This window comes from Genypterus blacodes, unplaced genomic scaffold (genome assembly GCF_046128005.1).
Source record: "Genypterus blacodes isolate CSIRO-AG114 ecotype Tasmania unplaced genomic scaffold, CSIRO-AGI_Gbla_v1 ptg000070l_1, whole genome shotgun sequence".
Lineage (NCBI taxonomy): Eukaryota > Metazoa > Chordata > Actinopteri > Ophidiiformes > Ophidiidae > Genypterus > Genypterus blacodes.
In genome coordinates, this window is record NW_027466880.1 from 2,192,539 (window position 1) to 2,208,844 (window position 16,306).

The 16,306-nt window shown below is 38.8% G+C and overlaps 1 protein-coding gene across 1 annotated transcript; it reads right to left on the minus strand.

Moving 5' to 3' along the window:
- Positions 1 to 36: 36 nt before the first annotated feature.
- slc6a22.1 (solute carrier family 6 member 22, tandem duplicate 1) lies at positions 37 to 15,133 on the minus strand. The gene is made up of 15 exons (XM_076156471.1): positions 14,959 to 15,133; positions 10,984 to 11,174; positions 9,988 to 10,122; positions 8,679 to 8,819; positions 5,998 to 6,085; positions 5,762 to 5,894; positions 4,588 to 4,722; positions 4,086 to 4,189; positions 3,608 to 3,732; positions 3,311 to 3,423; positions 2,034 to 2,171; positions 1,834 to 1,936; positions 1,654 to 1,754; positions 1,281 to 1,451; positions 37 to 1,193 (listed from the first exon to the last, which is right to left on the minus strand). Exons 2-15 carry the CDS (start codon positions 11,168 to 11,170, stop codon positions 1,053 to 1,055), a joined length of 1,815 nt encoding a protein of 604 aa, XP_076012586.1. The 5' UTR covers positions 11,171 to 11,174; positions 14,959 to 15,133; the 3' UTR covers positions 37 to 1,052.
- Positions 15,134 to 16,306: the final 1,173 nt, after the last annotated feature.

Sequence of the window (16,306 nt, forward strand, 5' to 3'; positions counted from 1 at the left end):
AGTGAAAGCTGTTGTTATTGGCAGGTATGGGTTCCATTCCATTCATTTCAGTTGGGCATCAAATCAACTATTTGGGAGAAGTAGTTAAGCTTACAGAACTTTATTCATCTCAAGACCTTTAATTATTTTAAAATCATGCTGTTGCTGTATAATCTATCATCATCTAGCTAACTCATGACATCTGCTGTATAGAAAATATGACTTTATTTTTACACGTAACAGAGCAAAGCATTTGTTTGAAAATGTTTTATTGAGTGATCATAAAGGTAAAAAAAAGAATTTACAATATTTGTTTTGCATGCAGAAATTAAAAAGCCTGTCTCTCTACAAACATGCACCACAAACGTTTAGTGGTACCACATTTTAACCGTACCAACACTTGGATGTATCAAGTTTCAGCAGTCATCCACATGGAAAAATATGATTTTTATGATGTTACGATTTTTAATAGGATGATTTTACAGCCGTATCAAAACTGGCTTAGAGTTAGTAACACAGTACTTATGTACTGTATATGACTCACTGATTTTCACACAGGCTCTCTTTACGTTTGGTTTTTCCATTTTAACATTCTCTGTCATATGTGAGTTATTTCTTATAAGGCAACTGTTCTTAACAGTTTGTGTATGGCATAGTAACAGTACTTTACACAGGTCAGAAACACTTCAGTGTTAGGATCAACTGGTGGCTCCATCAGCTAAGGTGCATACAATGTCCCAAGGTTCCCGCAATCCCATGTCTTCTTAACAGTAAGACAATAATACTTATGAAACTTATGAAATATTTTACCACCTATCCACCAGTTTTACTTGGTCACAATAACAGCTAGGTTAAAATTAAGATGTTACTTGATTATACAGTGCTACATACCGTCACACGACTAACAATTTCCTGAAGTCATCAAATGCTCAGTAATGAAACTCAATGGAAAAAATACATTCATACCAAAGATCATTTTGAATATTTCTTATGATTCAGCATTTGAGTGTCTAAAGGAGTGATTGGCGAAAAAAATAGTATTTCTTCATGAAGGGGGGTAGGGAATACCTTTACTAGATTCCAGTATCTTTGATGTCTCTCTCGCCTGTCATTTCTTGCTGAGACACCATGGGAATGTGAAGGTGTTCAAGAGCTTTCATTTGTGCTTTTGTCATTGGAAGGTCTTTTGCTGGAGTGCACAAGATGGCAAACCTCTAATAAAAAAGGATATGATTCAGTTAAAAATACAAAATAAACAGCTTTTTGTACATGCTGACTAATTTTTTCTACCAACGACGTACCTCTCGCAATGTCCCAGGAGTAACACTCAATCTGTACAACATCCATAAGGGAACATTGAGCGTAGATGAGAGGGTGAACCACCAACCGAGTGCATAGCCCCACCATGGATACTCTATAGTATTATTGAACTTCAGAGGAGTGTATTTCACCAAAGAGAAAATGAACGTTGCCTGTAAATAGATATGAAAAGAGTCAGTCAGTCTGATGATGGAAAACCAAGTGTGAAGAAAACAGAATATGGATACGGAAAGAGCAGTCCTAATCCTTACAATATATACAACCAAACAGACAAACAAATCATGACAAAGTGACTTAATCCTGAAATCATAATTGTTTAGGTTGATGCATTAAATATCCTTCAGTATAACTCACCATGCAGACTACAGGAGTGACATATTTTAAGCAGTACTTAATCAGGGGTAACGGCTGGTATCCAATCATGTCCTCTATGTTTTCATAAAAACGGTCCGAACCTGTGAGTAGATGGAAATGCTGTAGTAAGGAAATTTCAAAAACAATGAAAAAAACATTCCATTTATTTAGACAACTCACCATAAAACCAACTTATAGACACAGATTGTATTATGGCAAAGAGAAGAAGAGTCATCCCACTGCAGGCATAGTAGTCAAACACCTGAAAGATGTATAGTCCACCCTATGGTTGGAAGAGAAACTCAGTGGGTTGCTGCATTATGGAGGTTTTTTAAAACCACGAAGATGATATGAGTGATACGAGTTTCGAATGATCTTACGTCTGTGACCATAACAAGGCCAATCAAGAAACCAGCCACGCTTACAACAAGTAGAAGAAGTTTACGTCGATGGCCAACAAGGAAGAAGGTAGGGTGCATGTCAGATACTGCTGTTACCAGAGCTTCCAGACCTACAAACTGAACAACAGACATCTGTTATACTTTCTCAACAAATCAACACACACATAATAAACTTTATGCTTGTGAATGTATTTTTAGCACTGAAATATGTTTCTGAATGGCTTCTGAATACACAACGTATATTAAGGTACGGTCAGGAAATCACAATGGATCAATAACACCTAACAAGTCAGACTAAAACAGTTAAAGTGACTTGAGACTAGTAGTAGAAGGCACTCAGAGAGTGCATACCTCTGCCAAGGCTGAGTAGTCGTCCAATTATGGCTCCGGTACGCAAATATGAAATTGAACAGGTTATTGATTAGATCATGATCCCCCTCATACAATCTAGATTCTAAAATTTTGATTGTATGACCTATGTTTTTGTATGACAATAATTAAAGGTCAAAATGTTAATGTGGTTATTTCAGTGTCACCATCAGGCCAACCTAAATCTAATGGATTATGTCCAGCCTGCCCCATCAATAACTTGTTGCTATCCTGCTAACAGACAGACAGACATAACTGAAAATGTAACTTCCTTGGTGGAGTTAAAAAAAAAGTTTTATGTTATTTCATATATGAATTTCCCTGTTGTGGCACGAATAAAGGATTATCTTATTTTATCTTAATTTTATGTTTACGTCCTTTTGTTCTTTCATTGCTTTCAGCTTTTCAGCCAAACATCACATAATTCATCAAAAAGGCTATATTACTGTTTAGCTGTATGTGTAAGAAAATTGGTCTCAAAGCTTGAAGGGAACAATGGTAGGAATCTGTCATAGCTCAAGTTCCCATAAGCAGGAGTTGAAAATGTATGAATTTGGCAACTCCTAGTGGTGATGCCAAGACAGTGCAGAAAATGCATCTCTCCCCTATTCTTCAGCTGATTGGAGCCTCTCATTCTTTATTCTGTACATTATGTATCTCTTTCTTTGTTTTACATGCTTCAAAATCTTATTTCCAGGTTGACATGAAAAAAATTGCAATCTATGTACATAAGGTATCCCAGCCAAGACAATAGGATATGTTATTATACATAAGTTCACCCTAAGATTGCAATGTATATTTGCAGCCTTCAACTTTCACATTTATTTATGAGACAAACACAAATGTTTTTTCCAATTTCTCTTGATTCTTGGAAAAAGGGAAGATACCTGGCTGTCCAGTCCCAGTAGGATGATCATAATGAAAAAGAATATTGCCCAGATCTGAGGGAAAGGCATCATTGCCACTGCACGAGGGTAAGCAATGAACGCCAAGCCAGGACCTGCATGAACAAAAGTCACTGTGACTCATCTGACTGATCATTAGCTGATCATTTAAAAAAAACATTTATTTTCTGCATGTATATAAGGACCGGCCACTTTTTTAAATCACAAATATAAAGCAATTCATTCATGTATTTCTTTCATCACTCACATCTGTTTGTATACCACATTTTATATTCTCACCTGACTCGGCCACCTTTGAAATGTCTGTATTCTGCTCATATGCCATGAAGCCCAGTGCAGAGAAGATGGCAAAACCAGCTACAAAACTGGTGCCACTGTTCAGAAGGCATAGGTACACACAATCCCTGAAAACAAAAACATTATTTTCACATCATTTTATAACACAGCATACATAAAACAGCTTCAGCTTTTTTTGTATCCTATTGATGAGTCAATATCTGAAACTTGTTTCAAATAAGTTTTCTTTTAGATTAACAATACTTGTTTGAACTGTAATATGGTTCTTATCAGACATTTTGAACAAAGCGCCACCTCTGAGCAAACCAAATCACCACAAAACCGCAAATATTACTATACTACACTATACTATTCTGCACTATACCTTTCTATAGTATACTACGCTGAAAATTGCAGACAAAACTTTTGATTAGTGGCAGAATTTACCACTAGGCGCCACTTCAACTGCCATACCACTTACTTGTAACAGTTGTTGTCATACTTATTATAACTGCCAAGTGCAGTAAGACACCCAATACAAATGGCATAGGAATAGAATATTTGTGTGCCAGCATCCATCCACACCTGAAAGACAAATAAATGACTTCTTTCAACCAGCAAAAATAAAATCTGAATGGTTTGCATTTATGTTGTATCTGTTATATAGCTGTACACAGCTGTACACAGCTGTACACAGCTATATAACCATTAGCTATTGATTTCCAGCGTTGCATTGACATCAGCAAAGCAGTCATTTACTAATGTACTGTCGTTGAAGTGCATGGAAAATCATCTTTAATCATCAAACCCCTAGTGAGCCATAATGACACTCACACTCACTGACTGCAGCTACAGCATTACATGAAACAGACATTTTGTCATATTCAGTCAGATATTCACATTTAGAAATACTCTAGTGTCTGATGGAAGAAACATGGGTCTAACCAGGGTTAAAAAGTTTCTCGAGTGACAAGTAGTCATACCTGGGGATCAGAGAGGCGGGATGGGTCCGGATACAGATAGAACTTGATTCCATCTAAGGCCCCTGGCAACGTTACACCGCGAACAAGCAGCACCGCTAGCATCACATATGGAAATGTGGCAGTGACGTAAACTACCTGCGGGGAAGCCAGCAAGCAGGTCATGATACTTTCAAAATTCCTCCACTTCGAGTTCAAGGTTACACGATTTAACGTTCAGTATAGAGAGTACACAAGGCTAAAGCAATTCCTCAAGGTCAACATGTAGTATCCTACTGTTTTTGTTTCTAAATTACTCTTTTCATTGCATTCCCGTTCAGTTCTTGTTGGCTTTGAACGCCTCAGATCTGATTTGGTTTGCTAGACAGGTGTCAATCAGTGTCAAGTTGAGATGGATATTGTGGCTGGTTGGATTCTCAGTGGGTGGGGGACTAACTAACGTAGAACGCAAGGAGAAGAGATGAGATTGAATGCAGGGAACGCATGTTTTTTGTGACAAAGCCTCTGAGTATGGATCCTTAAATAGTTATATTGTGAACATTTATTAACAGACAGAAAGTCTACTAGAGGCTGTGCAACTTATTGACAGTGTACTTCAAACACTGTCGCTGTGCTGCGGACACCATCACATGTGCTGCTGCAGTAGAGGTGCTCAGGAGACGCTTCTTAATGCACGCGAAGCGAGAGCGTGGACTGGTTTCCCTCATTACCCAGCTTAATGTTGGACAAATTTGCGCTTACTAAAGGCGTCTAGCCTTTTCCAAGGAACAGCTAGTAAGAACAATATTTTATTGAGGTTTCAAAAAGAGCTCCAACATGCACGCCAATGGTATCAAGAAATGACAAACAAAATTGGGTATTCTTATTTTCAAGTTATGCTTCTTCAGGAGAAAGTTTTGTTAAATAAAAGTTCAGTGTTCTTTCATTTAATCCATTCACCTCAGATGCAAGAGGGTAAATCAGTTAGAAACGTGTCTATCACAACAACCCTGTATAAAAATAGAGTCGAGGGCTAAAAACCAACTAAAACTGTGTTGGTTTAAAAATCAACAGGTTAGTCATGTTTGAGGGTATGAACAGCCAGATAAAAGATAAATAAATTAATAAAATGCAAGTGTGCTCCATTGTGTTTTGGCAGATTTGGGCCACCATTACAAACATCAGTGTTGTGTCTTACCTTTCCTGTGGACTTCACTCCTTTCCACACACAAAAGTAACAGACGATCCAGGACAACAGGAGACACAGGGCCAGTTCCCATCGTACATTGCCCAACTCATGGATACTTCCACTCAGGTTTAGAACTCGCCTCCTGCAAATCAATGTTTTTTTCAGATACCATTCAGTTAAAGTGCACTCAGAGTCATAGAGTCATAGCTGGTGTTCACTCTTTGTTTGGGCATTTTCCTACTCACTCCCAAAATTCTTTCACAGGCGATGTTGCATTTGCGCTTATGGTCCAGTTGACATAATCAGCTTTTTGACCAAACTCCACACAGGTCTCTGTTGAAAACAAATATGGCACACTTTGAACATCTTCCACCAACAAGGGAAAACATTTTTTTGTGAGGCACCGTAAGGTACATAGACTGGATAAATACAGACTAGAAAGGTACACAGTGAGAAACCCAAATACCTGAATACTATTAAGTTGCCTGTGGAGGAGATTTGAGTTTATATTTGATTATTGTACATGAGTAAGTTTGAGAACTTAAATAAAGAACTGCATAGCATTATATTCCCCATTATTTGTTTTAATCAATTTATTTTTTTTGAATTGCAGACATTTTCAGATTAAGTTACCGTAATTTTCGGACTATAAAACGCACCTGACTATAAGCCGCAGAAGCTAAATTGAATGATGTGTCCATATATAAGCCGCACTGGACTATAAGCCGCAGGTTTTTTAATGTTTAATTACCATATGTAAGGGTTCGTGCACAGAGGGGATTGTCGGGAAAGAGGCGGCTGTTTGAGGAAGCTCCCATTTATTAACATTTCAACAAACAAGTTGCATATTTGCATAACGTCAATGGCTAAATTAAATGTTTATTTAAAAGTGCAAAATAAAGTGCCTGTAACACGACAGTAAGCGCGTAAGCCTAAAGTTGCAGTAACACGGCTGCTTAAAATATACGGTAATCAGCCTACCAGAAAAGTCATTAATCCTCGTCTTCATTTTTTAGGCTAAAGTGCAGTACACGGCCGCCTTCCGGAGGACTGTAACCTGTAAAATCCATAGATTTAGGAATTCCCCTAGTGGCCGTTAGCTGTAAAAATCCATAGATAAACCGCACCGTTATATAAGCCGCAGGGTCGAAAAATGGGGAAAAAGCCGCGGCTTATAGTCCGAAAATTACGGTATATGTTGTACTGCACAGTATGAACGGATCATGTTGACAGAATTGCAACATAATCAGTTGTTTCGCAACTGAAAAAACATTTCTGCACAAATTAGCTTTGTGGTGCTCTATTTGTAGTGAGCACTGCTGCCCAGCCAAGAAAAGCAAATGTGGCTCTTCAAAACCTGAAGTCTTGGACTTTGCCAAACCTCAAGGCAGCTCCTTTAAACAACTTACACAACACGAGACACATCTGAACATGGGTTAAAAGTGAAAATGGTTGGAATATGAACACTGAGGAGCAAATGGACTTGACTGTCTCGTTGGGTGGGAGTGTGTTGGGACGGGGCCGCTGGGATGACCGAGAAGAACAGTGGAGTGACTGCTGTCTAGAGTTAAAATCACAGGAGGAGGTGATTGAAATGGCTTCCTAATGGGACTCAAAAGTCAAATTTGAGGCCCCTTCCCTCCCTAACTACTGGCTGTATGTCAGACAGGAGTTTCACCTCCTAGCTGATAGGGCTCTGAAATGCCTCCTTCGGTTTGCAACCACTTATCTGTGTGAGTCTGGCTTTTCAACTTTTAAAGTATTGAAAACAAAATTCAGAGCATGTCTATATGTGGAGAATGACATGCGTGATGCACAAACTTTCTCCACCCCCCTCTCTCTCACTCACACACACATACAAATTTAAGGGATGACAGATCTGAAATGTATATCTGAAGATCTGAAGTATAAATGTTGTTGTAACCTTATCTGAAATACATTACATATAATGTTACATAATCTGAAATGCCAATGTTGAATGTTGCCCATCCTTCCCATTAATAATTACATGAATTACAATTATTACTGCACCAATAACAATAAATTAATATTCTTTTTCATGGTTCATTTATATGGTTCATTGATCTATTTTCTTCTATTTACGTTTGTTGTAGTAGCATATTGTCGCTATGTTTAATAACATATCTTGCATATGGGGGGCCTTGGCTGGAACCTATTGGTATATAGGGGGCGTTACCATGGAAAGGTTTGAGAACCCCCCCCACACTCAGCATTAATCTTGTAATCTTGTAATATTCAGTTTACACTGCCACTCCGTGCCCTAATTATGAGCAAGCCATTTGGCATAGTTAACCATTACATTGCTCTGGTTGTGTAATCTCAAACCCCATGCCCCCCTGGAGAACGTAACATTGTTTCACACAAGTATGTTGGCAGGTGACCTCCTGTAAATTTATGATCCCCTGATTATATCAGAGGACTTTCTCATTGAAAGCATCAGAAGTTAACAGGAGCTGGACATGGAAGGGTATTTTGCTAATCTAACTGCCCCCTCTGACAAAAGGAGGAAGCTGCAAACTCTCTGCTAAAGATGGTCAATGCCTCTCGCTCACAACCTTCTTCCCTTGACCAGAGATAAACACTGGTGTGCAGCTGAGAAAATACAGAATGACCTTTTCATGGTCATCCGCTCCGGTGATGTGCAATCATTAGAGCAGGACAACATTGAAATGGACAACATTGTTGTCCTTCTAAAATTTATGAAATTCTTGACTTTAGTCTCAATACAAAAAAAAGGATGTCAGTAAAAGAACACAAGTGTAAATTAAAGCTGCATTTCTTGATTATTGACTGCTTGGTGACAGACTTGTAATTATAATTGACAATTTGCCGTAATCTATGATTTTTTTCTGTGTATGTTTGTTTTTGTTTTTCAATTAGATTACATCATATGTTAAACTCCTACCTGTGTTCCAGCTGTTTCTGCAACTTGCCCAGGGTAGTTCAGAGTTGAAGGAAGAGAAGAGGTACAGGAATGCCCAGGCCAGTATGATGATGTAATAGATGCTGGAGTACAAAACGACGACCTGATTGCCATAACCCATTCCTGGATAGACAAATAGTCTATTAATATCATGACCACTCATTTAAAGTAAAGGGCAGAGGTTAAATAAATGTATCACTGGTGTCGCTGTGATAAGATTTTATTGAGCCTGTGATTCAGCTGAAATACAACACACTATTTTAGTATTTAAATATGTATGCATAAGCATGTAGATTTTCCTTACTAAGAAAACTGTTTTGCATCAGTATTCAAACTGGATATCTTCCAACCTAGTCAATGGGTTATTATTATTATTATTATTATTATTATTATTTTTATTATTATTTTTATTATCGTTATCATTATTATTATCATTATTATTATTATTATTATAATTATCATTATTATTATTATTATTATTATTATTATTATTATTATTTAACAAGAGGCAATATTGGACTGCTTTAACCAATGCAAACTCTGCCTCTCACAAAAGGGATTTAGTAGAGTGTAATGGTTCACCAAACAAACACATGGGTGAAAAAACACCCACTTTTGAAAATCAGAATTCCCAAGCTTTGGAGGAACTCAAAGACACAGTGGAAATGCTGGAAAATGGGGGACGCCAGAATTCACTGTGTAGCCCTCCTGGGAGCTCGGACGTCCTGACATCATTCTTGTGTCTTAGGCCTAGTTTAATGACGCCGCTGTCGTCTATAAGTTTAACCACCAGGAAGCTACAGTAATATGAGGAAGGCAGGTCATTCTGGGATACTTGAAAAAGCAAGGTCACTGCAGCTGTCTCATTCTGTCTCAGCCTGTTTGATTGTAATAAGGAGGGAATCTATGAGATTAAAATAGAATAATTACTCGATGAATCAGCTCAACTACAGGAGGTTGACCATCATGTTCTAACAGGTTTGCTTCAGTAATGCCATTTAACTTACATTCTGACACTTTAAACCTTTTAATCAACATGTTTCATGTGTAACTGTTCAATTAAAATATGTGCTACATTAATAACAATGTGCTCTTATGTATGGCTGCAAACTGTTTGTAGCTGTACGGCTATTTATTTATACATTTATTTACCTTCATATGGTCATGAAGGTTACAGATGAAATTTGAGGGGTTGTGACTGAATTATGGGACTAGAATTTTAACTGTCCTGCATATATTTACATACAAATTACAAATTCAAAAATATCTTTAAAATCTCCAAGACATTTACCTTCAAACAGTGGACAAATTTTCCTCCAGCAGGTAATACTCCCCTGTTGAGTGTATTGCCCAAGAGACGTCTCCAGGAGAAATAAGGGAATGCCACAGGTAAAGAGGAAGAGGATATACGGGATGAAGAACACACCTTGAGAACAAAACCAAGTTGGTTTAATATAAAAAAAGAAATATTACTAAGTTATAATAATAACAGTACTTATATAATTTGTACTCATGCAACAGTCTTTTTTAAAACAGTTAAAACATTCTTTTAACTAAAATATTGTATTCTCTTGAGTATGAATACAATTATACTGTATGTATATATATGGACATTCTCACAACAAATTCCTGTTTAATATCTGCGTTTAAGTTGAGCATTTTACTTTAAAGTGGCTCATGCCTCATATTTCTGCATGCTCCTCCACATGCACTCCTGTGTTATCTGGCACCAAGATGTTGGCAGCAGATCCTTTAAGTCCTATAAGTTGTGAGGTGGGGCCTCCATGGATCAGACTTGTTTTTCCAACACATCTCACAGATGCTTGATTGGATTGAGATCTGGAGAATTTCATCAGCTTGAACTCTTTTGTAATGTTCCTCAAACCATTCCTTACAGTGCAGCATCAGGGAATACCGCTGCCATGGAGGGGTGCACTTGTGTTTGTTCTGTTGTTCAACAGTTTTTAGGTGAGTTGACCATGTCAAAGTAAGATCCACTTTCAGCGGTGGAAAGGGGTCAGTACGACACTCCCTGTTTTGGCAATGCCCTTAACCAGTTGTCTAACCATCGCTATTTGGCCCTTCTCAAAGTCGCTTGCCCATTTTGCCTGCTTCCAACGCAAAGATTTCAAGAATTGACTGTCTACTTGCTGCCTATCCCAACCCTTGACATGTGTCACTGGAACAATGCTGTGGCTGATAGGTGTACAATCACTACTGTATTTGTGTGTAACTTGCTGTATATCTCCTGCCATATAATTTTAAAGTAAATAATATATAAACTCACCTCCACCATTTTTGTAGCACAGGTAAGGGAATCTCCACACATTTCCTAGACCTATGATTTGTCCAGCAACAGCGAGGAGAAACTCCATTTTGCTGGACCACTGCCCTCTAGTCACAGCAATGGGTACTGGATGGGCCGTACCCATGCTTCCTTTGAACTTGCCAACCGGGTCATATGGCTTATCCATTAAACTGCAATGAGAAAGGGGTTGGAAAACATTGAACTGAATTAAATAATCAGAGGCAATCATGGCAGCCACACTTACTCCATGAGCCATTAAGTGACAAATTCAATCTTGCCACAAACACAATCTTGTATCTGGTCTCAGTGTTTGTATGATTCACATATTTCATCCTCAGTGTGCACATATCCCAACAGCAACAAGAAAAAACAATCAGTAACCACAACTGGAAAATTGGCATAATTGAATCAGTGTATATTAATGTTCATATTCCACACAATGCCAGCAGTCTTGTTGCTTTGGAGTAGCAAGGGGTCAGTGCAGGACTCAGCACAAATGTAATTCTTTCATCAATGTTGCTTTTGTGCTTCTGCTTTGGATCCAGTGTGGGAGCAGGACAAATAGACTGGAAAATATGTGTGTCACTGCGGTTAAAAAGCTGCACATCCCAGTCTCCCAAAGAAAACTCCCGCAAGTGATGTTGTGGTTATTTAGTGGATCCACTGAGGAGTAAAGTGAGGAAATCCTGAACCGAGGTGTGTGTTAACATAGTGACTAATTTGGATGGACAAACACTAGTCAAAGAAAAACTTGTTGAACCTTATTAGGACTGTTGCATAATAGCCCTGTTGTGGTCATGCTTGAATAGAATCAAACAGACTTGCATTATGTATCCATGGATCCATTTTGTAGCCTCTGCAGGGCCATGGAGTGGAGCCTATTCCAGTGTCCCCTTGGGCAAGAGGCAGGACAGGATTGACACACACTCACATCACACCTACAAGAAATTTGGAGTTTCCTGTTCAGGCATATCACTGCAGAAATGAATGGCATGGGGTCTTTGGTGGACATTTGGGAATGCTGTAGTGTTACGTGTCATTGTGTAGGTTGTTTTTTATCCAGAAAAGTTGGTTTGTTTAATTCAAAGAGTTGGTGAAACATGGTGAAAGGGAGGAGCAAGGCTGATGGAAGAGTCCATTACATTTTGGTTCATGTTTCAGTGGCTAATCTAGGATTGAGGAGGGGGGGGGGGGAATCATAAAATCTTTTTGAGTTAAGTAGGTCATAATTAAGGTTTTTCACATTGTCAATAAAATTGCCCACATTCTCTCAAAAGCACCAGATGAGTTTAAAATCACTAGGATCAAAACTCTATAATATCAATCTATAATAAATGTATAAGGAGATATGTTTCCTGGAGAAAGACACTATTCACTACAGTTTACAGTAAAACAAAAAAAGGTCAGCTGGCAGCAAACATAAGCTCTCACCAACAGAAGCGTTTTACCAATATTCCTCAAATGATGGAACAATGCCACATTTGCACTTCCAGTAGAAGACCACTGTTTCCATTGTTTGTACAGGATCTTATTGAGGCTGCTTTCTTTACAGGAGAAGAGCCAAAGCAAACTCAATGATTGTAACACACTAACATGCTTAAATACATTTTAAAAGGGAATTTCCATATTTTTAATTTTCAGATTTTAGAGGGAAAAAAAATTCTATTGATTTATTGTTCTGGGTTAATATGTTTATGTATAGTTTGAACAGGACAGTTATGCAGCAGTTATGTGACTAGCCCTCTCTACGAGTCTTTTGCTACATAGTTCGCAACTAAACCACGACAAGGAAACTCTCACTTGGCAAGCCTTTAGGATGAGAGGTAGAATGTGTTGAAACAAGTTAAAACAAGCTTTTAAAACATTTTCTATTTTGAGCCCTCAAGAGATCAATGTAGATACTGTTTATTTTGTGTGTTTAGTTTTTTCAAGGGCTGTCTAAAAGTGTTCATGACATAATGTTTCTATATTTGTCTGTTAACGGTTTTGTCTTTCTCTGCCAGAGCGCAGCCAGATAAAGAAGTCGTTACAGAGTAATGCGGGTGGGGGTCTTAGGCATTCATACAATCTGTTAAAAACATTGTCTCTCTCCATGCTAGATCCTGAACTTTCTAAGTGAACAGGGGCTCTCAAACAGAGAAATCCAGGTATCCAACGAAAGTAAATCTTAGGCGACCGGACTTGCTAGTAAAGGCTTGAAGATGTTGCACCTCTCATCTGAAAGGCTTCTTCAGTTCCCATAACTGAGTGAGGCTGACCTGTGCCAAGGTCAGCCCCAAAGATCTTCCGTTGTGGTCATGGTTTGGTTGAGAACTTTTTAGCGAGGGTGAGAGTGAGGGTGAGGTTGAGAGCGTGAGTAACATTGTTTACATAACTGTCATGTTCAAACTATTCAGGAGAGAACTGCGCAGTTAAGGCTTTGGAAGAACTGTTATATAGTAACTTTTTTCATGGAGGTTACTGTGCCTTGTCATATCCTTCTTCACCAAAGAGTACACAACACAACAATAGCCATTGGGGACCAGATGAAGGTATTACAGACGGATGTTTGTTTCATTACCAGTGTTTACAAAGGACCAGATGTGCGAATGTTCAAGGTGGTAAGTGGATTTGGACATAAAATATTTACATTTGTTTAACACGCACATGGCCACACACACCGATGATATTGCTATTGTTTTTATCTGTGCAAAAAGGTTTCCATAAATGGTTTCACGGTGTTCTAGGACATTGTGCTCTAGATTATACTTTTGATCCAAAGGAATTTCCTGACAAATATATTTGATCTAATCTTTTTTTGGCCTTTAAAAATACAATCATCTGGGCCTTTTTAAAATAAACAGAAAAAATACCTAAAATATTCAAAAGTCAGAGCAACACCGATCCTGGAATTCCTCCACTGAAAATGCATTATGACAGGAGTACAGGTGAGTGTAAGCAGGGCTGGTTTGCAGAGTGGACATTTCTGGGGGTCAGCCACTGGTTAACCAGGGTAGTGGGAGGGGGACTGTGTGTGTTTACATATGTGTATCTTTGTGGCGGTTCATCAGCTCTGATGAATCTGCCCCCTCCCCACTTTCCTCTGCTGCACTGGATTTCTGAATAGTTAACAATGGCTAACTTTGTGTCATTCAGCTAAACTATGTATGATACATATTCACATGTCCATTAAACTCCAGAGAAGAGTTGAGCATGCATGAACAATATAAACAAGAAAATACAGAAAGGAGAAACTAATGATTCAGCAATTCCTTAGTTGTGGAAATACTATTTCAGAGCTTATGGAGGCAGCTGTTTATATTCAAAATATAAAAGATAATTTTAAATATGAAACAGAACTCTTCACCAATGCGGACACTGAGGAAAAGTGATGGACTAGCCGTGCTCATCTATCTCTGCATATCTGAGATGTGATAGCTATGAAGGCGTCTCCAGAGGTTACGCTCTGTTGGTACAATTAATTGTATAAATAGCACATGCTGACCATTAACTTAATTACCTGTTGAGGATTTAAGATCCTAAAAGAAACATGCAAGCAATTGCTACAGTCTAAAAAACATTGTAAAAAACAAAAACACGGTTCTGTCACAGCAGCTGAAATCATTTTAAATGGTTACATCTAAATGTGTTTTTTTTAATATGATTTATTCTTCTATTTGCACACTGTAGACATTTTAAGCAGTGTGAGCACAATGCAGCCATAAGCACAGAGCTGCCTGAGGTGTTAGACTGAACAAAGTAGTAGCGGCTCTCATTGCATTCTGGCCAGTAACCTTTGGCCTACATTACGCAGGAAGGCACAAGTGCAACTAAAACAGCCTCGCCGCTATTCTGCCAGTATGCCATGTTCCCTGAAATTAAACCTCTGTGTTATCCACAAGAAAAACACACAGGGAAGACAGGAAATAAAAATCTGTGACCTTAAAAGTAAAGGGATTGATTTAAAACATGTACCTGTGAAAGATAGTCACACTTCAGAAGTCTGTGGCTCTGCTTTATGCTTCCGTTTAGCATGGGGGAACTCCGTGCAGTACCTCCCCAGAAAAATGCAAGTCTAGATCCTCTTGCTTCTCCTAAACAAATCTTTCTACTACCGCTAACCATGAGTCCTCCCATGCGAACAAGCCTAAGAGAGACGCGTTTGAGTGGGAGGGAGACAGAGGATCACAGTGAGAGAGAGGAGGGGTGTGTGTGTGTTGTGTGTGCGTGCATGCGTGCGTGCGTGTGTGTGTGTTTCTGAATGACTTAAGGCGGAGACTATTCCCCTGGGCCAGTGGTCTCCCTGTGAGGAGACAAGTGGGGGGTTTGCTCTGTAATGGTGGCCTGTCCTTGTCCTTTTGGTGATTCTTCCTGAAATGTGACAAGTGAGACTGAAATACAGTGAAATTTGCCCTTGGTATGTGTGCACTTTCTTGTTTGCTCAAGGTGGAGATTGTCATTATGATAATCAAATCTAATGTAAATACAATTTATATGTGATCCTAACATGACTTTTTTTCTTAAGGTGGGGATTGTCATTATGTAAATTAACATCCGTGTCAGTACAATTTAAATAATATCATAATTGAAAGTGATATCAGTCAAATCGGCATACATAACATAGATAATAGGACCTATTTCGCTTCAGGTCCAGTTGGTCACCATGATAACTTGATAGAAGAACATGAAACGGGGATCTGCAATTGTCTTATAGAAGAAAGAAAGAATGAATGCCTTTATTGGCCCAAGTTTTGAGAGATTCCTCTTTCAAATACATGCTTTTACATTTCATGCAGTTATACATATATGCTATGCACATACGTACATGTTTCACACAAATGCAATCACACACATCTGAAAGTTTGCGCCCCCCTCCTACACACACATGCACCGGAGGGGGCACCCACAGGCAGCCAGCAGCAGGCGCCAGTGGAGCAGGTAGGGGTTCAGTGCCTTGCTCAAGGGGACCTCGGCAGTGGCCTGGAGGCAAACTGCCAGCTGCCAATCTACACTTTTTTGGTCCACAGGGCACTCGAACCGGCCACCCTCCGGTTCCCAAGCAGAGTCCTCAAAGTCCCCTATGGACTGTGCCACTGCCGCCGTATTTATATTAATTTTTATTAAGTTTTTGACATTTATATGAAATATTGTTATATTTTGCAATGCAAGCCAACATTGGCAAGCTAGTGTGCATATTTATTTAGTACTAATCTATAATATGGGTTTTACCTTCCCTTGGAGGGCTAGCTGGATCCTGGACAGATGCAACTCACTGCCTGAGAACTCGCTCTCGATCTTTTTAAATGTTCCAGTTTTTCAACAA